Source organism: Labrus mixtus, chromosome 15 (assembly GCF_963584025.1).
Source record: "Labrus mixtus chromosome 15, fLabMix1.1, whole genome shotgun sequence".
Taxonomy (NCBI): Eukaryota; Metazoa; Chordata; class Actinopteri; order Labriformes; family Labridae; genus Labrus; species Labrus mixtus.
In genome coordinates this window covers 28,453,271-28,478,270 of record NC_083626.1, presented here as the reverse complement: position 1 = coordinate 28,478,270, position 25,000 = coordinate 28,453,271, and the positions used below count along the sequence as shown (strand labels likewise).

At 44.3% G+C, this 25,000-nt stretch overlaps 3 protein-coding genes and 2 long non-coding RNA genes across 10 annotated transcripts in view; 1 reads left to right on the top strand and 4 right to left on the bottom strand.

The window, feature by feature from the left end:
• Positions 1-153: 153 nt before the first annotated feature.
• LOC132990247 (uncharacterized) lies at positions 154-2,257 on the bottom strand. Of its 4 annotated transcripts, none has more exons than XR_009676027.1 (3): positions 1,037-2,257; positions 891-991; positions 154-292 (listed from the first exon to the last, which is right to left on the bottom strand). It is a non-coding gene; the product is annotated as an uncharacterized LOC132990247 (long non-coding RNA). The 4 variants fall into 4 exon arrangements; XR_009676026.1 differs by having other exon boundaries at positions 891-973; XR_009676029.1 differs by having other exon boundaries at positions 166-292; positions 925-991.
• A 131-nt stretch (positions 2,258-2,388) lies between these two features.
• On the top strand, positions 2,389-17,125 carry srpk3 (SRSF protein kinase 3). Of its 3 annotated transcripts, none has more exons than XM_061058384.1 (17): positions 2,389-2,851; positions 3,819-3,912; positions 7,768-8,912; positions 10,122-10,230; positions 10,316-10,403; positions 10,487-10,574; positions 10,756-10,862; positions 11,324-11,489; positions 12,072-12,097; positions 13,091-13,183; positions 13,661-13,712; positions 13,947-14,126; positions 14,250-14,347; positions 14,457-14,564; positions 14,733-14,802; positions 15,751-15,855; positions 16,099-17,125. In XM_061058384.1, the coding sequence occupies exons 1-17, from the start codon at positions 2,842-2,844 to the stop codon at positions 16,281-16,283; spliced, it is 2,724 nt and encodes a 907-aa protein (XP_060914367.1). In that variant the 5' UTR covers positions 2,389-2,841; the 3' UTR covers positions 16,284-17,125. The 3 variants fall into 3 exon arrangements, with proteins under 3 accessions (XP_060914367.1, XP_060914366.1, XP_060914368.1); XM_061058383.1 differs by having other exon boundaries at positions 3,816-3,912; XM_061058385.1 differs by having other exon boundaries at positions 2,391-2,851; positions 3,816-3,912; positions 15,751-15,843.
• Positions 10,509-10,860, bottom strand: LOC132990243 (uncharacterized). Its single transcript, XR_009676025.1, has 3 exons — positions 10,728-10,860; positions 10,636-10,665; positions 10,509-10,587 (listed from the first exon to the last, which is right to left on the bottom strand). It is a non-coding gene; the product is annotated as an uncharacterized LOC132990243 (long non-coding RNA).
• tsr2 (TSR2 ribosome maturation factor) lies at positions 16,587-18,702 on the bottom strand. The gene is made up of 5 exons (XM_061058386.1): positions 18,592-18,702; positions 18,175-18,265; positions 17,976-18,067; positions 17,601-17,762; positions 16,587-17,515 (listed from the first exon to the last, which is right to left on the bottom strand). Exons 1-5 carry the CDS (start codon positions 18,667-18,669, stop codon positions 17,414-17,416), a joined length of 525 nt encoding a protein of 174 aa, XP_060914369.1. The 5' UTR covers positions 18,670-18,702; the 3' UTR covers positions 16,587-17,413.
• A 2,339-nt stretch (positions 18,703-21,041) lies between these two features.
• The window catches only part of grm6a (glutamate receptor, metabotropic 6a), a 16,003-nt gene continuing 12,044 nt past the window's right edge, over positions 21,042-25,000 (bottom strand). Inside the window, exons 12-16 of the mRNA XM_061058352.1 lie at positions 24,828-24,989; positions 24,501-24,650; positions 22,864-23,004; positions 22,704-22,795; positions 21,042-22,554 (exon numbers count right to left, since the gene is read on the bottom strand). Coding sequence (XP_060914335.1) covers positions 22,721-22,795; positions 22,864-23,004; positions 24,501-24,650; positions 24,828-24,989 — 528 coding nt within the window. The 3' untranslated portion in view covers positions 21,042-22,554; positions 22,704-22,720. The remainder of the gene's footprint in view (positions 22,555-22,703; positions 22,796-22,863; positions 23,005-24,500; positions 24,651-24,827; positions 24,990-25,000) is intronic.

Sequence of the window (25,000 nt, the reverse complement as noted above, 5' to 3'; positions counted from 1 at the left end):
TAAGTTGTTTTCAAACTAGCCATCTGTGGTTGGTATTTCTTTTTATCTTTTTTTTGTTGTTGCTCACAAACAGCTCGCTAGTCGTGTTTTTATCTGTGTATAAACAGAGTTATGGTAACCATGGTGACAGCTGTTGTCTTCCAGAGGATTATACGGTTTGATGTGAGTGAACAAACACGGATTCAATCAGCTGTTCGGTCGTCAGGAGTCCAAATATCTGAACTAAAGGTTGTGATCATTTCTGAAAGTCTTTGATACCCCGTGTTATCAAAAGGTACAGAAACAGACTCACCTGAACACAGACTTACCTGAACACACAGACTCACCTGAACACACAGACTTACCTGAACACACAGACTCACCTGAACACACAGACTCACCTGAACACACAGACTTACCTGAACACAGACTCACCTGAACACACAGACTCACCTGAACACACAGACTCACCTGAACACACAGACTCACCTGAACACACAGACTTACCTGAACACAGACTCACCTGAACACACAGACTCACCTGAACACACAGACTTACCTGAACACAGACTCACCTGAACACACAGACTCACCTGAACACACAGACTTACCTGAACACACAGACTTACCTGAACACACAGACTCACCTGAACACACAGACTCACCTGAACACAGACTCACCTGAACACACAGACTCACCTGAACACAGACTCACCTGAACACACAGACTCACCTGAACACACAGACTTACCTGAACACAGACTCACCTGAACACACAGACTCACCTGAACACAGACTCACCTGAACACAGACTCACCTGAACACACAGACTCACCTGAACACACAGACTTACCTGAACACACAGACTGAACACAGACTCACCTGAACACACAGACTGAACACAGACTCACCTGGACACACAGACTCACCTGAACACACACTCACCTGAACACACAGACTCACCTGGACACACAGACTCACCTGAACACACAGACTCACCTGAACACACAGACTGAACACAGACTCACCTGAACACACAGACTGAACACAGACTTACCTGAACACACAGACTCACCTGGACACACAGACTCACCTGAACACACAGACTGAACACAGACTTACCTGAACACACAGACTCACCTGGACACACAGACTCACCTGAACACACAGACTCACCTGAACACACACTCACCTGAACACACAGACTCACCTGAACACACAGACTCACCTGAACACACAGACTCTAGGTGTTCTGATGTTTTAAAGCAATAATGAAGACCGGAAATGCCAAACAGGACGTAACCGTGTTATTAGACGGACTACGCTGACAGTCAGTTTACAGGGTCAACACAACCAGATTAATGTGATGAGAACCATGAGGACTCAGTCTGCAATGCCCCAGGTGGGACACGATCAGCTGTGTCTCCATGGCAACAGCCTGACACATCAGCTGCCAGTGGAGAGCTCAATCTGTCACAGTTTGATTTAAGTTTTAAGTTTTAACGCAAAACTCTGACAGGATACTTCCTGTTGTCTTGCTGTTTGTTTTTTCAGAATAAAAGGACTCGAACGGAACTGTTCACGCAATAAAAGAGACACTCTGACCGTTATTCTGAAACAGGAAACACATATTGGATGAATCTTTTGTAAAATGATCTTCCCGCTGTCAGATGCAGCGTCTGTATTTTTCTTCTTCTTTCTGAGAACTTTTGCTGTTTGACCGTCGTCAGTGTTTCTGCCTGCGTGTTTATTGAGCCTGTGTTTGACCCGTAGTTGTAGTTCTTTGATCAGATTAGACTTCTGCATGCGTGTGACGATGAAGATGAAGATTTATGGTGCTTCTTCAGGATACTTTTTTTTTTCCCAATAAAGAGAGAAGGCGGAGCTTAAACTCTGCACACCACTGATGAATTGTGTAAATGGAGGTCACAGTTTGACCTTTGACCTCCTGATCTCTGTACAGTTTTCTAACCTGATGGATCAGATCCTCCGCTCTGATTGGTCGAGCTCTGTTTGTTACTGAAAACGTTTTTTTCTACAAGGGAATAGAAACTTTAAAATGTTTGTAAAAAAAACTGATCCAGGATCAGACTGAAGCTGTACAGTTTGATAACAGCGTGTAAATGTGCCTGTAAATACCTGTGCAGGTGAAGATGATGATGAAGATGATGAAGATGAAGATGGTGATAACCACAGTGTGAATTGTAAATGTGTTTTATTGTTGAGATGCTGGAGGCCAAACGCAGTTTGTATTCTGTAAAAATAAAGTTATAATTTTAACATTTCTCTGGCTGCTCGTGTTGATTCTGCTCAGACATAATGTGTATTATCGTTTGATGACGCCACTCTCTCCCCCCCATGTTTAAATGTAAGAGATCCTCCACTGGTCCTAGTTTGGGTCCAGGCTTGGCATGGCTGCCCACTGCGCATGCGCAGAGCCCGGTGTCCGGTGTCAGACTGACAGCAGCTGTTGAGAACGTGCACACGGGGACCGTAGCTGAAGGAAACACACCGAGAATAACCGAGTGGACCCGGTACTGACCCGGGACAGACCCGATACTGACCCAGGATAGACGGACAGAACCTGATGATGCTAACAGACCAACAGACCGTCAGCTGTTTTGTCTCGGGTTAAGGGCTAACTGACAGGCAGGCCACGCCGCACGCACTGACCCTTTCCGACCCGGGATAGATTCTGGAGCATCTGACCCGCCTACAGCCGGACCTCTCTCCCGGGGTTGCAGCCCGGTGTCTGGAGGATATCAGCTGGCTAACGGAGGCTAAAGCTAGCCGTCACAGAACCTTCAGACCAGTCGGGATAGTTCGCTCTGATCCGGCTGGGTTCGTGGACCGGAAGCCAGGATGTTGATAGGTAATGTACTCCTTACATGGGTCGGTGACCCGGTTCAGCTGTCAGTGCGGTCGGTGCCGTTTTACTCCGGGTCAGAGACCGTAAATAAACAAACTAAACTCAAGAGAACACGCTAATATGCTAGGCTAGCTACTGTTATCTAACGGTACCAGGCGGTGACTGCTGAACACACACACACACACACACACACACACACACACACACACACACACACACACACACACACACACACACACACACACACACACACACACACACACACACACACACACACACACACACACACACACACACACACACACACACACACACGTGTTTTTATGTTTGTATACTGTAAGTCGCACACAGCTGTGATTCTGCACATGAAGCATATCTAATCCAGTCTCACACACGCATCATTGTAATTGAACCAAACTCCATTCAAAACATTCATGAATTTACAGATTCTGCTCTTTATTAGACCTTCAGATGGTTTTTCTGCTCGATTGTTTGTTGTTTATTTAATTGTAAAATCTGTCGGAGAATTCGGCTCTCATCTGACCCTCTCATCATATTTTAAAACAACTTTAAAGTTTATTTCTTGGGTCACAGAGTCACATCTTTAAAGTGTGTAGTGCAGTCTTGTCTGTAGTTGTGTAAGCCGGGGTGTGTTAAAATATGTTGTATGAACTGTTTTTCTGTGACTCATTAGTATCCATGTCATGTGTGATGACATAGATTAGTTTTCTGTAAGAGTCACGTTTCTAGTTTGAGTTAAAGTGTTTGAATGAGGTGTTAAAAAATCATGTCTGCTCCTGCTGTGATATGTTTTCTCTTGCCACATTTCTAAATGGAGTTTGGTGTGTGATTTCTGGTTGAGTTATGAAGCAGTTAGAGGAGCTGTTAATGTGTTGTGTTGAATCCCATTTCATATATCTACTTTATAATCATATTAAACTGTGTTTTCTCTCTGCTGTCCCTTCAGCAGCCGTCGGAGCAGGAAGCGGAAACGCCGCCACCACAGGCAAGAAACACCGCCGCAGAGGAAAGAAAAACCGGAGAGTCCGAACAGATGAGAACCGGTGACACACACACACACACACACACACACACACACACACACACACACACACACACACACACACACACACACACACACACACACACACACACACACACACACACACACACACACACACACACACACACACACACACACACACACACACACACACACACACACACACACACACACACACACACACACCTAAATTTAGCCTCTGAGTGTGTATGTATGAATCTAGGGCAGTCAGCTGTGTTGCAGCTTGCTAAAGCTGTGATTTTGTGTTAAAATAAACAGTCAACAAGTTTGAAACAAACAAATCAAACCCTGCTCACACTTTCACCTGGTTCACCTTTACCTGACATAAGCTCAGAGAGAGAGAGAGAGTGTAGAGCAGTGGTTCTCAACTGGTCTAGCCCAAGCAGCAACATCCAGTCTTGAAAAAGTGCAAAATCCTGCAGTTCCTGGAGTGTCCACTAGAGGCTGGCTGCAGAAGCACAGGAAGTCACATACACACCCATTCTAAAAAGCCTGTTTTTACAGCAGAGATTAACATGTTTACAGCCTGGTTTAAAAACAGAATAGGTCTGATTAGGCATGATTGACAGGTGGGCGCGGTGTAACGGTTTCTCAGGAGGTTTAAAACCCACCTCAGCTCCAGCTCTCAGCCTGTCGTTAGGTTGACTTAAAGTTAGGGTGAGACAGCATTTCCAACATGGCGGCTGCTGCCAATGAGCCTCCGGAGTTCCCTGCAGGAACAGACGGGTGACTCAGGCTTCATCCAGTAATATTTACAGTCTATGGTCTTGCCTCAGGAGCCACCACCAACTCCTTCATGAAAAATCGCAACCCAAATTACAGATATTTTTCAACCAATCAGATTTGTTGAATGAAAAATTGTGCAGTTTGGACCTCAGATGGTACAAAACATGTGTGACAGACCACAGGTAACTGAACTCAAAAGCACGACTCACAAAAAACAGTCTTTGGTTGGGGGGAACAAAAAAACAGTCTTTACTTCTTAAGCAGACAGAATCCAAAAAGGTGATCCAAGAGGAAACAAAGGGCTTGTAAGCTTCTCACAGGGGTCAAAGACAAACTCGCACAGAAGGAAGGGAAGCCACAGACTAAATACTAAGGTGAGGGGGAAGACAACAAGATGCAGCTGGGAACAATAAGGGCGGGGCAGACAATCACACAGGTGGGAAACACATGAGGGCTGGAAGTGAAGGATCTGAAATGAGAGGAGAGGTTAGTGACCCAAAACAGAAAATAATACAAGTGGAAATTAAAACATAACCTAAGACACAGAGCTGAACATGACAACATGTGACAGAACAAAGAAACTTAACAAAAGAAACATGTTGCAAAAGCGCTTTAAAGTCTTTTTGACACAATTATTTTTCCAGGTACAAATTTGCAACCCAGTGACGCACTGCAATGAAATGCAGATTATGTGTTTTTCTATTTTAACATGTTTGCATGTTTTATTCTGTGAACCTGTGACTGTCACCCTTCCTCGTTGTGCTGTCTGTGACTCACACAGATTTTTTTTCTGAGTTTTGGGTGTAAAGTTGAAGTGTTGACTGTGCTGATGTGTGAATGCAGGTAAAAATAGGAATATTTACTGTGAGCGTGCGTGCAAGAGGGGTTGATGTTTATATCACATGACCTTCATGATGTTTTCTGCTAACTGTATTTCCTTCTCCATCCTTTGTTCATACTGTGAATACATCCAATAACACATAGCACTGATATAAAGGCTATACTGTCATTTTAACATCAGACTCTGATGCTTTGTCCACCATTTCTGTGTTGTATTTTCTTACACCATGTCCTGCTACCTGAGGTTGAGAGCCCCCTCCTGTCCAACAGGAAAAACTTCTAACTGTTGAGGGACATGTGTGAACTGGAAACTGGAAGATTTCAGGGACAGAAATGTTTGATATTTTCTAAAAATGTTCAGGACTGCATGACAGAAAATTAAAGGTGCACCGATTTTCCAGCTGGTTACCAGGATTGTCTAATTTTCTGCGTTTTTAAAAGACGTCGAAAAAGTATTTAATAATTATTCATTTAACTTTTTCCAGCATTTTTGAGTAATAGTTTGTCTGATGGCTGTCAGTGAAAACTATAGATTAACCTCTCACGCTTTAACAAGCTGACTGCATGATGAACAGCTGATTGGTTATAAAAATGGTTGATTATAATTATTTTTAATGATAACTAACTTGTGGAGTTCCGCAGGGTTCCACTGCAGGTCCTCTGCTCTTTGTCTGTTAGTGATCCTTTAACACAATAACATCAAAAAACTTTCAGTTTCAACTGGGGCATCGTCAGATTTGACTACAGACGACAAAGATGAGACACTGACAGTCAAGTTCAGCACCTTCACATTTTATCCAGCAGGGGGAGCTACAGACACATGGAGGATGGAACAGACTGAAAGTTAAATAGTTGTTTTCACTCTTGCACTCTTGAAAATTTCTAGAAAATTTCAGACAGGCAGAGTTGGTTGTTCACCAATGAACCTCACACTGGGACACTATCCCTGTTAGACAAGAGGGGGGTCTCAGGAGGCAGGACATGACGTAAAAGGACGCCACATAAATTTCATCATGGCGGTCAAAGCGATGGAGTCTGACGCTATAATAGCAGGTTTTTGGCTTCATATCAATGCTACATGTTATTAGATGTATTCACAGCACAAACAAAGAGTGGTTCATTACGTGCATGAAGATCACACCAGTTGAAGGATATAACATCATCACCCCCTCCTGCTCTGCATTTCCTGCTGTGTTCTCACATCAGCTCACCCTGACTTTACTCGGAAATTTGGACAGGGGGAAGGCAGGAAAATTCCACATAAAGGTGGATTGAAAGATTGAGCTGTTTGTGTTCACACATGCAGCCGAGCCTGAAAACATGATGACATTTTCAGGAATTCGGTGTGTTAGTGAAAGCAGCCAATCACAGACGACTCTAGCTACCTTTTCTGTGCTAAGCTATGCTAGGTGGTGTCCTGATTTGTTGGTCTGCTCCAGTAATAGCACACCCCCACCACACTCACACACACACACACACACACAAACACAGACAGACTCTTCAGTCTATTTCAGTGCAACTCTCCTCAGCAGTGACTCATGGAGGGCAGCTGTGTGTGTGGGTCACAGAAATCTGATACCTGTCGTCTGTATGTGAGGTCAGAGTGACATCATCAACAGGGGACGGACACGTCAAACTCTCTGGATTCATGACTTGATAATGACTTGACAAAGTAAATCTTATCAGACCATCACACTCAATTTGGGATTAATTTAATTAAATATGGAGATAATGCATCACTTGTCATCCTCTCCTGATGTCGGACACAGATTTGACCTCAGCCATTAAAATTACAATATTTCTACTTTTAAAAAAAATCAGCCACAAGGAAATGTCTGAATGCTAACGCTAGTTCTGATTGTTGCTTGCGACTTATCAAGTACGTTTTTAACTCCTGCACGATATCTCTGCAGATTTATTTGTGTAGTTTCTGATCATTTAGAAAGCTCTGAAATGAAAACAGTTCAGATTTATTTATTTACGTGACTTAAACCTGGAACATAACAGAAAAACCCTGACAACCTGTGGACGGCTTGTGAGGAAGTCCTTGATCTACCTTCATGTGTGCTGACTAACATCCAGCTGTTTAGTCCCCCGTTCATCTGGGGTAATTGTGTTAAAGCAGAACTCAAGTCCGAAAAAATCCTCACGTATGAGTAAGATCAAACCCTGCCCACTTCCTGATCCCAGAACAGCTGACCAATCGCTGGAAGAGTTGGTTCTGATGTCATTAGCCCCAGGTGTAACACCATATTTTACTCTGTTTCAGGCCTGATGACCTCTGTGACCTTCAGAATCTAAACAACAACAGAAGCCCCCCACCAATATTACCCACCTATGCGCCAAACACCCATAGGAGTCCTCCAGAGTCCACTCATCTACTCCCCCAGAGTCCTCCAGAGTCCACTCATCTACTCCCCCAGAGTCCTCCAGAGTCCACCCATCTACTCCCCCAGAGTCCTCCAGAACCCATCCATCTGCCCCCCCAGAGTCCTCCAGAACCCACCCATCTGCCCCCCCAGAGTCCGCCAGAACCCACCCATCTGCCCCCCCAGAGTCCTCCAAAACCCACCCATCGGCCCTCCAGGAGTCACCTAGAGCCCACCCATCTGCCCCCCCAGAGTCCTCTAGAGACGTCGGCAGGAAGCTCAGCTGCATGTACACAAGGTGTCCAAGAGTCCACCAAAGCTATCCAAAAAAACCTGCCCAATACCAGGTCACCCACTGAAACCCCTCCACTTCCCCCCCAGAGTGTCCACAGAACCCCAACCCAGCCCCTTCTGAACCCCCCCAACATCAAGACCTCCTTTAAGGATATGGCAGATACCCCTAGAGCCACCCTGAGAGACCCTGTGGTCAGCCAATCACCTCCCTCCACATCTCTAGACCCCGACCACAATCCCAACCAATCACCGCCCTCCTCATCTCTAAAACCCTCCCAGAGTTCCTGCAAATTACAGCCGAACACTAATAGCCAGAATTCCTTTGACTTACCTCAAAGAACCTATCAGAGTCTCACTCGAACTGACAGCCAATCGGATCTCTCAATATCACCCCCAGCCTTACCGCTCAGTATTACCAACAATCACTCCAAACTACCATCAACCCTACATCCTGTGAAAGCTCCTCCCACACCTCCATTAAGCCCCTCCCCCTTTCTGTTGCCCTCAGTGACCTTCACCTCCAGTGCCTCCTCCCACCCTTTCTCCCCCGCCTCCTCGTCCTCCTTCCTTTACTCCCTCGACTCTCTTGCGCCTCCCGTTGGTCTCCTTCCCATGATTTCATCGGCCACCCCTCAGCTGACCACGCCCCCTCCACCATTTAGTCCACCCCCTCCTGAGTTAACCCCGCCCCCTGTACAGTTGCTGGGCTCTGATGATGAAGAGCAGGAAGACCCGTCTGATTACTGTAAAGGTGAGGCGATTGATTATTAATTTATTGAGTTGTGACATAATGGATGGTGTTTTCATACCTTTGGCTCGTTTGCTTTGTTCTGATTCAGATAATAAAATGATCCATTGTATTATTTTTCTTGTTTTGTGTTCACACTGAACATAATAAATATTGTAATAAATATCTGTACGCCATTACATCACAGCCTCCTTTTCCCCACTGCCTATGTAAACAAAAGCCATGTCCACTAGTTGCACTTTGCATTGTGGGACGCCTCCAAGTCGCCAGTTAGCTAGTTCACCTAACAACAGAATCGAGTGAGGGTGGAATTTACAGCAACAAGGAGGTCAAAATCTTACATTTAAGCTGACTGAACATATCCATTAAATGTTTGATACCACTCACAAAACTGTTGATGGAGAGACGAAGGGTCACTAAAAACCTGCAACTCTCCAAGCTGGCTCGCAAATATTTGTGTGTTCCGCAAACCTCCGTGCACTCTGAACGGGTTTTCTCGTCGGCATGTAATTTGCAAATAAAAAGATGGCTGCACTCAATCCTTTATTTCAGAACAACTTCTCTCAATGATCGAAACAGTCAAACAGCGCCACCTGCTGGATGGTTTACCCTCGCAGCAAATTACCAAGAATACATTACAGACTGTCCTGTAAGATCCCCTGAACCTTGGCTCCACCGGCCCAGCATCTACGGTGGCTGGGAAGTGCAAAGCAAAATTAGTGTGAAACACTAACCCCAAATTTACATTTGAAAAACATTTTTACATTTTATAAAAACAAAATTACAAAACCAAAACACCTTTACCAAGGAAAAAACACATTTAGATTTTATAAAACAAATTTACAAGATGTGAAACACTTTTACAATCACTGAGACAAATTTACAAGATGTGAAACACTTTTACAATCACTGAGACAAATTTACAAGATGTGAAACACTTTCACCAGTCCACAAACAAATTTACAAACGACAGAATCTTGACAGAAAGGGAATGTACCAAATGCAGGAAGTGACCCGGAAGTGAATGAGTTAGAGGTCAATTTGTTTTGTTTTGGGGGCGCGCTGGTGCCGCATTGGTTAGGGCGCGCGCCCCATGTATTGAGGCTGTCGTCGCAAGCGTGAGGCCCAGGCTCGAATCCCGCCTGCAACCCTGTCTGCCTGTCTCTGTCTCTGGTCTAGTTTGGTGGTTAATGGTGTTCTGTTTGGTTTCAGGTGGATACTACCCGGTGAAGATCGGTGACCTGTTCAACGGGAGGTACCACGTGGTCCGCAAACTGGGCTGGGGACATTTTTCTACAGTGTGGCTCTGCTGGGACCTTCAGTACGACACACACACACTCTCACACACACACACAGAGGTTTCTGATTGGCTCGTGTGTGAGTACTGATTGCGTTGTTTTTTTTAGGAGGAAGCGTTTTGTGGCGTTGAAGGTGGTGAAGAGCGCTCCTCACTACACAGAGACGGCGCTGGACGAGATCAAGCTGCTGCGATGTGTGAGTCTCCTGCACGCCACCGTGTTACTGTTCTGTGCCTGCGGAGGTCATGTGACCTGAGCAACCTGTCTGTCTGTCTGCAGGTGAGAGACAGTGACCCGTCTGACCCCTTCAGAGAAACCATCGTCCAGCTGATCGACGACTTCAAGATCTCTGGAGTGAATGGAGTCCGTATCCTGATAAACTGTCTGTCTCTCTACCTGTCTGTCTCTCAGCCTGTCTGTTTCTCTACCTGTCTGTCTCTCAGCCTCCATCTCTCTACCTGTCTGTCTCTCTGCCTCCATCTCTCTACCTGTCTGTCTCTCTGCCTGTCTGTCTCTCTACCTGTCTGTCTGACCTTAACTATAATCAGATGTGTGTATGGTGTTGGAGGTTTTGGGTCATCAGTTGTTAAAGTGGATCATCAAGTCGAACTACATGGGGCTGCCTCTGGTCTGTGTGAAGAGCATCATCAAACAGGTACACTCATTCACTCCACAGTGACTCGTTGACTCGTCAGTGACTCTTTGACTCGTTGACTCGTCAGTGACTTGTTGACTCGTTGACTCGTCAGTGACTCGTTGACTCGTCAGTGACTTGTTGACTCGTTGACTCGACAGTGACTCGTGACAGTGACTCGTTGACTCGTCAGTGACTCGTTGACTCGTCAGTGACTTGTTGACTCGTTGACTCGTCAGTGACTCGTTGACTCGTCAGTGACTCGTTGACTCGTCAGTGACTTGTTGACTCGTTGACTCGTCAGTGACTTGTTGACTCGTCAGTGACTTGTTGACTCGTCAGTGACTTGTTGACTCGTTGACTCGTCAGTGACTCGTTGACTCGACAGTGACTCGTTGACTCGTCAGTGACTTGTTGACTCGTCAGTGACTTGTTGACTCGTTGACTCGTCAGTGACTCGTTGACTCGTCTGTGTGTTGCAGGTCTTACAGGGTCTGGACTACCTCCACACTAAGTGTAAGATCATCCACACTGACATCAAACCAGAGAACATCTTATTGGACGTTGACGAGGTCTACATCAGACGACTGGCAGCTGAGGCAACTGTCTGGCAGAGAGCTGGAGCCCCGCCCCCTTCTGGGTCATCAGGTGAGGAGCGAGCCCTGTGATTGGTCAGGAAATAGAAATCAGACTAAACAGCGATTAGATATAAGAAGTATGTGAGGAAACTTCTATTTAAACATTTGAACTTTCAATTCCCCCTCTCACCTGAAACCTGTGATGAGTGCTGGTCTCGTTTGATTGGACGACATCAGCATGATCAGTTTATTGATCCTTGTGGAGAATCTGACCAGCTGATCGATCAGCTGTTCAAAACGCGACTCATCAAGTTCAGTTTGTGTCTCAGTCTGAGTCACCAGGTCAGGACTCACAGACAGCCTCCAACCTGTCTGTCTGCTCGTACCTGTTGACTCAATGTCTCTCTCTTCAGAAACTGTTCTAACCTGTCTACCTGTCCATCTGCATTTCTGTCTGCTTGTCCTTCTGTCCATCTACCTGTCTGTCTGTTCACCTGTCTGTCTGTTCACCTGTCCATCTACCTGTCTGTCTGTTCACCTGTCCTTCCTACCTGTCTGTCCGTCTGTTTTTCATCTTTACTTCCTGTGTTTCTGATGTTTCTTCCTGTCTCTTTCTCTCCCTGTCTGTCTCTCTGGGTGTCTCTCTCTCTAGTTAGCATGGCTCCCAGGGATCATCAGGTAAGTGTCCAGGTGTGCTGCCTGCCGTGATCTCATTGGTTGCTTCTGAAGTAGAGCTAGTTTCAGGTGTTTTTAAAGGTCCAGGTCACACCTGGACAAAAGGAAGTGTTGATGTGATCTAAAAAAACTGTCTCCTGTTCCTCTGAGCTCATCACTGAGAGACAGACAGGTACACAGGCAGACAGGTACACAGGCAGACAGGTACACAGACAGACAGACAGGTACACAGACAGACAGGTACATAGACAGACAGACAGACAGACAGACAGGTACACACACAGACAGACAGGTACACAGACAGACAGACAGGTACACACACAGACAGACAGGTACACAGACAGACAGACAGGTACACAGACAGACAGGTTTGATATACATGTGCCAGTGAGGGGATCTAATGTGATGATCAGGTTCACTTGTCTCACCAGTATGAGAGGTGAACTTTGCCCCGCCCACTCTGATGTAATGATGATGTCAGAGATCTTAAGAGCTAAACACATACACCACTGATGTTTACACCAGGTGTGAGCAGAGACTCACCTGCAGGTTTAAAATCCACAAAACAATCCTGCTTGTTTAGTGTTAAAAAAAAACAATGGTCATCCTGTGGTTGTTTACAAACAAACTCGCTGGTTACTATGGTAACCCGGTCACTGTTTGACTTTAGCTGCATGTGTTTGTGTGTGTGAGAAAGAGAGAGCAGTGTCACAGTATCACTTTGTAGAAAATAGAAACTTCACTGTGTGTGTGTGTGTGTGTGTGTGTGTGTGTGTGTGTGTGTGTGTGTGTGTGTGTGTGTGTGTGTGTGTGTGTGTGTGTGTGTGTGTGTGTGTGTGTGTGTGTGTGTGTGTGTGTGTGTGTGTGTGTGTGTGTGTGTGTGTGTGTGTGTGTGTGTGTGTGTGTGTGTGTGTGTGTGTGTGTGTGTGTGTGTGTGTGTGTGTGTGTGTGTGTGTGTGTGTGTGTGTGTGTGTGTGTGTGTGTGTGTGTGTGTAGATGGGTAAGCTGTCTAAAAACAAGAAGAAGAAGTTAAAGAGGAAGGCGAAGCGTCAGCAGAGGCTGCTGGATGAGAGACTGGTCGACATACAGGTGAGTTAACCCTGTAATGCGTGTGTGTGTGCGTGCGTGTGTGTGCGCTGTCGGTAGAAACATTTGTCAGTTAGCTGCATTAAGCTAAATTATGCTAACAAGCTCTGATTGGTCGAATTGTTAGTTTGTGTTTCAATGAGATGATGTTATTGTAAACATGTAGTCACCGTTAGCTCTTCACTGATGTGACTACATCCGTTTCCGTCTAGCTGGTTTCCACGGTGACCAATTGTATTCTGATTGGCCGGTAAGGTTGAATGAGCAGACATGTTTAAGTTAAAGGAGACGGAGAACTGAGGAAACATAAAAACATATAAACATTATATTTACTGATTGAACCGCTCGTTTAATCGTTTTCTCTGATTGTAAATATCACGGTGTCTCTTCACGACTACGATGAGTGCAGCAGACGGCAGGAATGAACCAGGAAGTGACCGCATGGCTCTTTAAAAATAAACGTTTGTGTTGTGTGTGCAGAGGTTGGATGATGGCGAGGGTGTGCCTCATCCTGACGACACCGACAGTAACTGTGAGTATAACACAGAATATTATTTACACATCAGATATTTTAATCAACAAACTGGTCCACACAGCATGTGATGCTGAGGGGGGCGGAGCTTGACTCTCTGACGGAGGTGTCAGAGACGAGGATGATATTATATTTCATCATATTTATTTATGCTACAGTAACTTGGGGGTCGTACTTCCTGTTCCTGCTCAGGCTCTCTCTGGTTGCCAATGACAACACATCTCTGCTCCACAGCAAACACTAAAGGGAGCCCGGAGTCTACCTGTTCCTGGCTGGAGGACAGGTGTAATGGCCACGCCCCCGGACGGTTCTCCAGCCCTGCATCCGGCCTATCGGGGTTCTCCAGCTCTGTGATGTCGGCAACATCCGAGTCAGCACTTTCTACCCAATCAGGATGCTCAAGTGGACAAGACGGTGAGACCACACAAACACACAAACACACAGACGCACACACCTGTCTGTCTCTCTCTCTGTGTGTCGGGTGATGACCTGTCTGTCTCTCTGTGTGTCGGGTGATGACCTGTCTGTCTCTCTCAGTCTTCAGTGCGTCAGACTTCGTCCTCAGTCCGTTGGATCCTCTGAATGCTCACAAGCTCAAAGTGAAGATCGCTGACCTCGGAAACGCCTGCTGGGTGGTGAGACACCTTCATCATCATCATCATCATCATCCTCAGTACAGACAAAGCGGAGGCGTCTGATTGGTCGGATGTTAACTCTCTCTCTCTTTCTCTCTCTCTCGTCCAGCACAAACACTTCACAGAGGACATTCAGACTCGTCAGTATCGAGCTGTGGAGGTTCTGATTGGAGCAGAGTATGGAACTCCTGCTGACATCTGGAGCACTGCCTGCATGGTACACACACACACACACACATGCTGCGACGGTGATCTGGTGAAATTCCACCAGATGGTGTTAGTTCTGAGTAATTGTTGTACTTGTGTTTGTGTAGTGTTGTTGTAGATGTAAATGATTAATTGATGTATTGATGATGTCATGAGTGTGTGTTGTTGACTGTTTCAGGCGTTCGAGCTGGCGACAGGTGATTACCTGTTTGAACCTCATTCAGGAGAAGATTACACCCGAGATGAAGGTAAGACACATCAAAGTACACACAGTACACACTGTACTACAGTCAGACAACACAGATATGGTTTGTTTTCAAAACTCTGGTACTTCAGAGTGCACTTTAGTGTGTACTTCAGTGTGTACTTCAGAGTGTATTTCAGTGTGTATTTCAGAGTGTACTTCAGAGTGTATTTCAGTGTGTACTTCAGTGTGTATTTCAGTGTGTACTTCAGTGTGTACTTCAGAGTGTGCTTCAGTGTGTACTTCAGTGTGTATTTCAGTGTGTACTTCAGAGTGTACTTCAGAGTGTGCTTCAGTGTGTACTTCAGTGTGTACTTCAGAGTGTGCTTCAGTGTGTACTTCAGTGTGTATTTCAGTGTGTACTTCAGTGTGTGCTTCAGTGTGTACTTCAGTGTGTACTTCAGAGTGTATTTCAGTGTGTGCTTCAGTGTGTACTTCAGTGTGTACTTCAGAGTGTACTTCAGTATGTACTTCAGAGTGTGCTTCAGTGTGTACTTCAGTGTGTACTTCAGTGTGTATTTCAGTGTGTATTTCAGAGTGTACTTCAGTATGTACTTCAGAGTGTGCTTCAGTGTGTACTTCAGTGTGCTTCAGTGTGTACTTCAGAGTGCGCTTTAGTGTGTACTTCAGAGTGTACTTCAGAGTGCGCTTTAGTGTGTACTTCAGAGTTCGCTTTAGTGTGTACTTCAGAGTGCGCTTTAGTGTGTACTTCAGAGTGTACTTCAGAGTGTACTTCAGAGTGCGCTTTAGAGTGTACTTCAGAGTGTCCTTCAGAGTGTACTTCAGTATGTACTTTAGTGTGTACTTCAGAGTGCGCTTTAGAGTGTACTTCAGAGTGTCCTTCAGAGTGTACTTCAGTATGTACTTTAGTGTGTACTTCAGAGTGTACTTCAGAGTGCGCTTCAGTGTGTACTTTAGTAAGTATTTTTTTTATTGTGCTTGCCTTGTTCAGATCACATCGCTCACATCATGGAGCTGCTCGGCCCGATTCCTCTGCCCTTCGCTCTGTCTGGCAGGTACTCCAGAGAGTATTTCAACAGGAGAGGTGAGACTGTGTGTGAGTATGTCTGTCTGTCTGTCTCACAGGTTGACACAGGACTGTAAACTGTCTCTGACATCTGAAACAAACAGAATAACTTCAATATTTTTGACAGAAACAAGTCTATTAACTTTATCAGGATCGAGTGCAGCTCTCTTTTTATGTACATTTGTGAGCCAGCTTGGAGAGTTGCAGGTTTTTAGTGACCCTGTCTCTCTCTCTCTCTCTCTGTCTCTCTGAACCTGTCTCTCTCTCTCTCAGGTGAGCTGCGGCACATCTCCAGCCTGAAGCCGTGGGGTCTGTTTGAAGTCTTGTTGGAGAAATACGAGTGGCCGTTGGATCAGGCGGCTCAATTCAGTGACTTCCTGATGACCATGTTGGAGCTGCAGCCTGACCGCCGAGCGACGGCCGCGCAGTGTTTGCAGCACGCCTGGCTGCACACATAAACACAGGCAAACACACAAACACACAATACACAAAAACACACACACTTTGTCCGGGAGCGTTTGGAGTGTTTCACTTTATATTCAGAGGGAAACGAACACAACTGTCTGAGCTGATTCTTACACTGACCTTCTGACCTCTGGCTGAATCCAAACGTCTGATTCTGACGATGCGTTCACTGTCATCCCGTTAAGCAGATATAAAGCTGGGTTTGTTACATTGAAGGTTCAGATGTTTATTATTAACGCTCCTTTTAATGTCACCCTGTACCGTTGTATCATTGCAGTTTCTTTATTGAGAAGTGACTCTGAGTTCTGATCCTGTAAATGTTAAAGAGCGCTCCTCTTCAGGTGTTGTTTGGATTCAGCCTGAGCTCTGTTTTCTGTTCTTCACAGTTCAGCTTCTTTCTCAAACTTTTCTCGTCTTGTTTCTTTTTTTCCGACTCTTGTTGATTTATTTTCTCGAGTTAATTTGAACTTCACTTCTCGCTGTTTATGAAAGTTATTGGTTACTGATCAGAGACTCCTGAACGCCTGTGATGATGAAAGTCAGCTTTGGATTGGACGTAAACACTGTAGCTTCCTGTTAGCACCTGAACCTCTCAGTTACTGATGACAGTATTTTTCTCCGGAGGGGCGTGGTCCTAGGATGACCTCTGACCTCCTCACCTGTATTCATGTAATAAATAGTGCCTTGAAATAACCTCTGACCCCCCCCCCCCACCGCCTACCCCGCTTCCCTGTATCGATGACATCAGCAGTGACATCACCAGAGACAAATTTTTTTTCTACGTGTCTGTCAGTGTGAAATGTCTTCCGTCAAAATAAAAATTTCTGAATTTTGACCTCCGACCTTTTAATAATCCCTGACTCATGAATCTTACCCTGACCTTTGACCCCTGACCCTGAGGGAGAAGGTCTTCCATCCCAGTAGTGTGATGTCACAGTATGATGAAAGCAGAGAGGATAAAAACAGCAGCTGATTTTTCATGTTTAATATAAAATGGTTTGACACACACACACACACACACACACACACACACACACACACACACACACACACACACACACACACACACACACACACACACACACACAGTCCTTTGTTGAGGTCATAGGTCAGCTCCCTCTGTTCACTTCTTCTTTCGCACCACCGTCCAGCCGTCATCTTCTTCCTGAGGGGGCGGAGCTTCTGTCCTGCTGACTGACGGGCCGGATGACTCACACTCCATCCCCTGAACACACACACAGTTCAGTTTGACATCAACAGGATATTGGAGTTCTCGAGGTATCATATTTATTTAAATATAAAAACATCACCTGTGTGTCGTCTTCATCGCTGTCTTCATCAGACTGTGGGGGCGGAGCTGTGACCTTTGCCCTCTGACTCTTCTTCTGGGTTAGAGTGTTGATGGTGTGTTGGAGCTGCTGCAGCGCCCCCTGCTGCCACTGAGTGAACATCTGCTGCAGACTGAGCGTTACCTGCACAGGTACACACGGAGTCACCATCAGCTCAGCACTGACAGACGAGGAGGGTTCACACACGTGTGTGTGTGTGTGTGTGTGTGTGTGTGTGTGTGTGTGTGTGTGTGTGTGTGTGTGTGTGTGTGTGTGTGTGTGTGTGTGTGTGTGTGTGTGTGTGTGTGTGTGTGTGTGTGTGTGTGTGTGTGTGTGTGTGTGTACGTGTACGTGTACCTCAGGTAAACTCCCATCATCCACCACTGTGTCAAACTCCTGATCCATCAGCTGAGCGATGAAGTCCTCGACCTCAGACTGCTGCAGGTCAGCTGAGAACACACACACTTTATAAACAGCAGATTCTGATCATAATAATAATCTCTGATTAATTAATCACACACTGAACACTTAGAGGAAGGTTACCATGGTTACATACAGTTGTCATGGAAATACTGTTGGACCACGTCTACCATCCAATCGGCTTTCTGCTGCCCGTACACGCCTCCAAACCCGTTATCCACAGCGATCTACAAACACAACACAACAAATCACTTCTATCTGAACCACTTCTCTTGCCCGCTTCCATTGCTGCAACACCTGTTGACCTGATAACTGCTCTCATATCTGACAAACCGAGGGGCGTCCAAAACTGTCTCTCTCTCTGTCTCTCTCTCTTTCTCTCTCTCTCTCTAAATGTTCAACAGATCCTCCATGTAAACTAGCCTGTTAGCTTTAGCCTGTTAGCATCGTCCCGTGCTCGGCAGTGAGCTGCTCAGCGGGATTTTCTCTCCGTCAGGTGTTCCGCAGGTGTACGTCAGGTGTACGTCAGGTGTGCGTCAGTGTTCATGTTTACCTGGAGGACGGGCCAGCTGTGCAGAACCGCTCGGACTCCCTCCGAGAAAAGCTCACGTGAAGCTGTGGAGGCCGCCATATTGGATCTAACAGACTGAAGCAGTCGAGTGAGGGAAGTATCGATCAGACAGAAGCAGCTGATCCTGATTAAATGTGTCACTTTAATTACAACAGCACAAACAAATATTCATATTTAAAACTTTTATTGTTCAGTATTTATCTTTTATTAGGATTGTTTGTGTTTTGTGATCAACTTTAACATTTATTTTCTTTGTCAAACAACAAACGAACTCTAAATAAATAATTAACAATGTTTAAGATATATATATATATAGATGTTAAATATTTTTCAACAACACTGAATAAGTAATTTGATCTACTTTTGAAGTATTTATTGGCGTCACTTTTCTTCATAGTGACGTAACATTTATTGATATTTTCATTGATTTTACAAACCAATCAATGGATCATAAATAAATGAAATATAATGCAGATAAATCCAGATTAAAATGAACAATTACTCAACAAAATATTTAAACAATTATAAATTGAATTGCAATTATTACAATAATTAATATGAATCTAAAGATAGTCAAATAAATATTTATACATTTTAAATACTCCAACTTAAGTTGATTAAACTTTAATGTATATCAGAATATTTTACTGTGTAGTATTGGTACTTTTATTGTAGTAACCTTTTACTGTGATGTCTGGAGTGTCCAGCAGGGGGCAGCAGCTGATTTCAGATCTGACTTTAATAAAGCTGCTTTAATTATTTTCAGCTTTGCTTTAGAAGAGAATCAATAAAATTGCTGGATTTCAGCCAACACTAACAGCTGAGTTAAACTACTGAGAGCAGTACTGATCGCTGAATGTAGTATTTGAGGTGTTTGTACTCCACGGATCGATAAAACAGACAGAAAAAATAAATTAGAACAGAATTGAAATGTTTAGTTTATTGTTGTCATCAATAAACACTCAGAATAAAGTTTATTTCAGAAAACAAACGTGTTAAAAATATTTTTAAAAGTATAAGGACTAAAATCTTCACCTGAAAAAAAAAAAGTCTCAGTTTCTTCTTGAGTTTGTCTGCACTTCCTGATAACTGCAGGGGGCACAAACTTAAAAAAGAACACCTAAACATAATGATGATGATGTGAGGCATGTACATCACATGCAGAGCTGGGCACACGTCCGTTTTTCAGTTAAACGCTGATTATCTGCGTTACATTTATTTATAATTTTTTTTTTTAAGTGGATGTTAATGTCAATTTTGTTACTTGAATTCACTTTCGTCAACTCAAGTCAGCTGACCTGATTTGCTCCTGACTCTGAGATGAAACTGCCGACCCTGTCTGTATCCTTTTTTTTCTTTCAAATGACACGTCTGTATCAGGTGTAATGCCGACCATGGAGGGCAGAGAAAGAAAGTCCGGTTTCTACTCAGGCTCTCATTGGCTATAGTAGCCTAGGAGAGGTGATTAGAAGGCCCTGATTGGTCAATGGAGGTGTCAACTGATAGGTTAGATTGCATGAATTAGTACAGAGAAAACAGTCGAACAGTGATGGAAATGTTGAATCAATCTGTGAATCTTTATGGATGTAATGTGTTTGTATTTAATCTTTTACTGGATTTGTATCATTGAGGACTGTTGTCGATGCAGCAGGACCGTTATTGTTGGAATATCGTGACCAGAACAAAACATTTGACATTCAGACGCAAGAAACATGAACCAGAAAGACGTGTTTGTCTGTCGCTGTTCTGACAGATGTGTAGATTGTTGCTGTTGTGTTGGTTAGATCTTGAGATGGTTTATGGTCAGAATAAGTCTCAGAGCTCCCCAAAACATGTGTGTGAAGTTTCTTGTTCTAAATCCACTCTGATCCTGTATTTGATCATGTCTATAAACCCCTCTATTTCAGCCCTGCTCAGAACAGGCTGTTTCTGTGTCTGTACCTTTAAATATGTAAATGAGCTGTGTCTAACCACGCCCCCTCTCTAGAAGGGCTTGGGTGTCTCGGGCTTTCTCACTCCATGTCCCAATGGTTACGGTGAGAAGGCAGACTCAGAGGGCAGAACAAACACCTAGCTGTGGGAATGTCACCCTCCTGGGGGAGGGGCTACTGCCCTTTGTGATGTCATGAAGGGAAAATCTCCAAACGGCCCGTTTGAGCACACATTTTCTGAAAAGTGGAGCAGGCAGAAGACGGAGAGGATGGACTTTTCTCATCATTGGGGGGTTTGTAGACAGACTAGAGACACATGTTAGAGTTAGAGGAACATGGTGAAGTGGATTTAAATAATATGTGACCTTTAATATTTACGCAATTAACTGATATTGAAGTTGACATGTTTGTTAAATTTTTGATTAACTGTGCCCACATCTGGTTACGTGTGTGTTGCCTGTGTTTAATATTTTAAGTTGAAGTGAAACCAAAAATTCAGAATAAAAGTCAAACAGGACTATCTTTAATTCTTTACAACTGTCACTGATTAACAAAATACATTTTAACCTCTTTCAGTCTTTCTTTCTGGTGATAACAACATTTAACTTTTTGTGCAATGTTCTCTAAATAAAAATAGATCTGTAGTACTGGGGGGGTGCTTGTACTCCCTCCTGAGGGGGTGGAGGGGGGGGGGGGGGGGGGAGCAGTGGGTTTTTCGTGCAGCAGAGAAAACAGTAGAAGAAGAAATATGACCCACTTCTTCGACTCTTCGGGGATATGAACCGTCCGCTTGTCGCTGCCTTGCTCCTGAGTCGCTCACATGAACATAAATGTTTAACCATCATCTGAAACATTCAGCAGCTCAGCCTGAAATATCTTCACCATCATCTCAGTCTTCCTCATACACGTGTAAGCCCCGCCCACCTACAGTATGACCGACCATATAAGGACTTAAACCACGCCCATTAGTCATATAATAACTCCAGCTTCAGGTGCCATCTTCACAATGAAGTCAAATAAATCAACATCTCGTTGGGTCCTCAAGCTCTTTTACTAGTGGCCCCCAGAGCATGCTGGGAGTTGTAGTTTCTGCTGCAGTGTCTGTCTCAATACTAATCACATGGAAAACATTTTTTCATTAAAGGTGCACTATGGACTTTTGGTAGTGAAATTTGAAAGTTGAAGAAGTGAAACAATTCTATGATATATTTTTTTTAACTGAAGACACAAACTTTACTTAAAGAAAAAAATGGGTCCCTGGAACATTGTTTGGAGCTAAAACAGCTACCAGGAGAGTTACGCTTTCACTGATTACCTCCATTACTTCTCGCGTATATTTTATCTTCAAACAGTGTTACAGGAAACCAAATTTTCCTCTGAGGACAGTTTGTGTATAGAGGTATGAATATACCACAGAATCTGTACACTTCTCTAACTTTCAAATTTCTCTATCAAAACTACATAGTGCACCTTTAATACACATAAATATAAAATACTCTTTGCAATGCTAACAGCTAATTAGCAGAAAACAGAGTGTGATGTCATCAGTTCTGCAAGGGAAATGGTCATCAAGTCGACCAGAAGAAAAGTCAGAGGATCACTGAAGTCGACAACGAGGACAAAAATTTACTGCAATTTGTATTCAAATTGCAACAGAAATCCTGAAATGAAGGAAAACTCCTGAATCGTATCAAAGAAAAGGACAAAATATGCTAATCTGTCTATGTTGATCATCTGGGGCAACTTGTTGATCATCTCAGGGACCATGTTGATCATCTGGGGCATCTTGTTGATCATCTCAGGGACCATGTTGATCATCTGGGGCATTGTGTTGATCATCTCAGGGACCATGTTGATGATGTTGAGCATCTTTAAAACATGTTGATCATCTATAACAATGTGTTGATCCTGTGCAGCAACCTGTTGATCATGTGCAGCGACTTGTTGCTCATCTGGAGGGTTTTTGATTGTGATGTCAGGAACATGATTGAGTCACATTTTATCAGGATCCATCCTACAGATGTTAATTAAAAATTCACAGAAGCAACATGTTGGTGAATTTAAAGATGAAGAAACATTACAAATACAACAAACTTTTTGAATACTGCAAATATTACAATAATACAAAGGTTCTTGTTGTAATGCAGTTTATAGGTTGAGTACCTGAATGCTTGGAGCTTTTACTGTGACCTGTCCGGTTCAATCTTTGTCTCTCCATTCTGTTTCCCGCTCATCTTGGCAGCCTGGACAACGGCCTGCAACACAGCAACTGTCAGCATACACAGCGACTTCCAGACAACACAGCAACTTTTAGGCTACAGACCTTGAAGCTCTTTTTCCTCTTCTGAACGTTCTGCTCTGGGTGGAAGATGATGACGTAAACCTTCGGCATGTAGAGCATCCCGAGGGACACGAAGGCACTGAGAGACATGGAGACGGTCAGAGTGGCCGTCTGGATGAACATCTGTGATGAAAGAGAAAGAAGAACTTCTAGAACCTTGAATTTTTCTAATCTAACCCCTTTAGTGTACCACTAACCACTCAAAGGAACTTTCAGACTCCTGGGGCAACCTCTCAAGGAAAACAAGAACCCCTAAAAGTCCATAAGAACCAACTACAGGTCTCCAACCGCCTCCTCATGGACTATAAGAAGGACCTAAAGACCTCCAGAACATCCTTGCATTTCTACTGAAACTCCTCAGTGATTACTACAATTCCCCAAAGGTCAATTAAATCCTGATTAAGGATGTCTAGCATCTTTTCAGAGCCGGACAGAGCTTACTAAAGAACAATGCAATCAGCTAAAGCCTCAATCCAAGAGGGCTTTTTTGGACAAAGTTAAACTGTATAATGACATCCTGTGTTTGTCTGTAATCTGTATAACCCATCTGTTCCACTTTGGGTCTAATTCTGCTCAGATTTATCCCCCTGCCCCTCCCTGAACTTAGTCTGAACCACAAACACACATTGGGTTCTGATGAGGAGGGTAAATAGCCTATTCACCTGACAGTCTTCTTTCCGGTCTGCCTGTTCGATTTTCTGGTCTTACCCATACTGTTTTATCAGTCAGATCTGAGTTCTGGTTTCTGTTGCAGTTAACTTATTCAGATATCTGGAGTCAATGTCTGGATGTTAATAGGATCAACACAGATATAAAACTCAGGACACCAGAATTTAAATGGCCTATCATGGTTTGGTTGATTATGGATCGATTGATCGTGGTTGAGTTGACCCTGGTCAAGTTGACTGTGGATTGGTTTATCGTATTTAGGTTGACCTTGGTTGGGTTGATCGTGGTTGGGTTTACCCTGGTTGGGTTGACCTGGTTGCGTGTACCTTGATTAGTTTAACTCTGGTTAGGTTGATCGTGGTTGGGGTTGACCATGGCTAAGTCGACTGGATCAGTTTATCGTGTTCTGGTTGACCCTGGTTGGTTTGATTTATCTCAGTTGGACTGACCATTGTAGGTTTAATCTTGGTTGCCTTAAACCAGTTTGAGTTGGTCTTGGTTGGGTTGACCCTTGTTGGGTTGATCTCAGTTAGATTGACCATTGTTGAGTAGATCTTGGTTGCATTAAACTAGTTTGGAATGACCCTGGTTGGGTTGATCGTGGTTGGGGTTGACCATGGCTAAGTTGACTGTGGATCAGTATATCATGTTCTGGTTGACCCTGGTTGGGTTGATTTTGGTTTGGTTGATCTCAGTTGGATTGACCATTGTTGGGTTGATCTTGGTTGCCTTAAAATTGTTTTGGTTGATCGTGGTTGGGTTTATCGTGGTTGGGTTGACCCTGGCTAAGTTGACTGTTGATCAGTATATCATGTTGGTTGGTTTACCCTGGTTGGGTTGATGTTGGTTTGATTGATCTCAGTTGGATTGACCATTGTAGGGTTGATCATGGTTGGGTTTTATCGTGGTTGGATTGATTGTGTTTGGGTTGACCCTGGTTGGGTTCTTACCTTCTCGGTAGACTGGGCAGTGCCAAAGAAGATGGGTACAAAGGCGAGCCAGATGATGCAGGTGGTGTACATTGTGAAACCGATCGGTTTGGCTTCGTTGAACGTTTCTGGAACACCGCGACTCTTCACTGCATACACAGTACACGTTACCTAGCAACAGGAAGAATGAGTGTTACCTAGCAACCAGGACAGTAGAGCCTACTACAGCTTTTAATACCTTTTAGAGATCAATGTGACATCAGAGGGTATAGCCAATCAGAAACATGATAACTGATCAGCTGATCAACAACAGATCAATCAGGCCTCAATAATCTATCCATGAGTCACCATGAGCACGATGCTGTAGCTGAGGCAGCAGATGATTGACAGGTCTGACATGTCACACTTCAGGATGCCTCGGGCCAGGTCAGGGTTCGGGGGGCGGAGCTCCTCATAGTCGATGATGGTGTGTGGAGGGACAACAGCAAACCATACGAAGACGCCAAGGACCTGAAACAGGA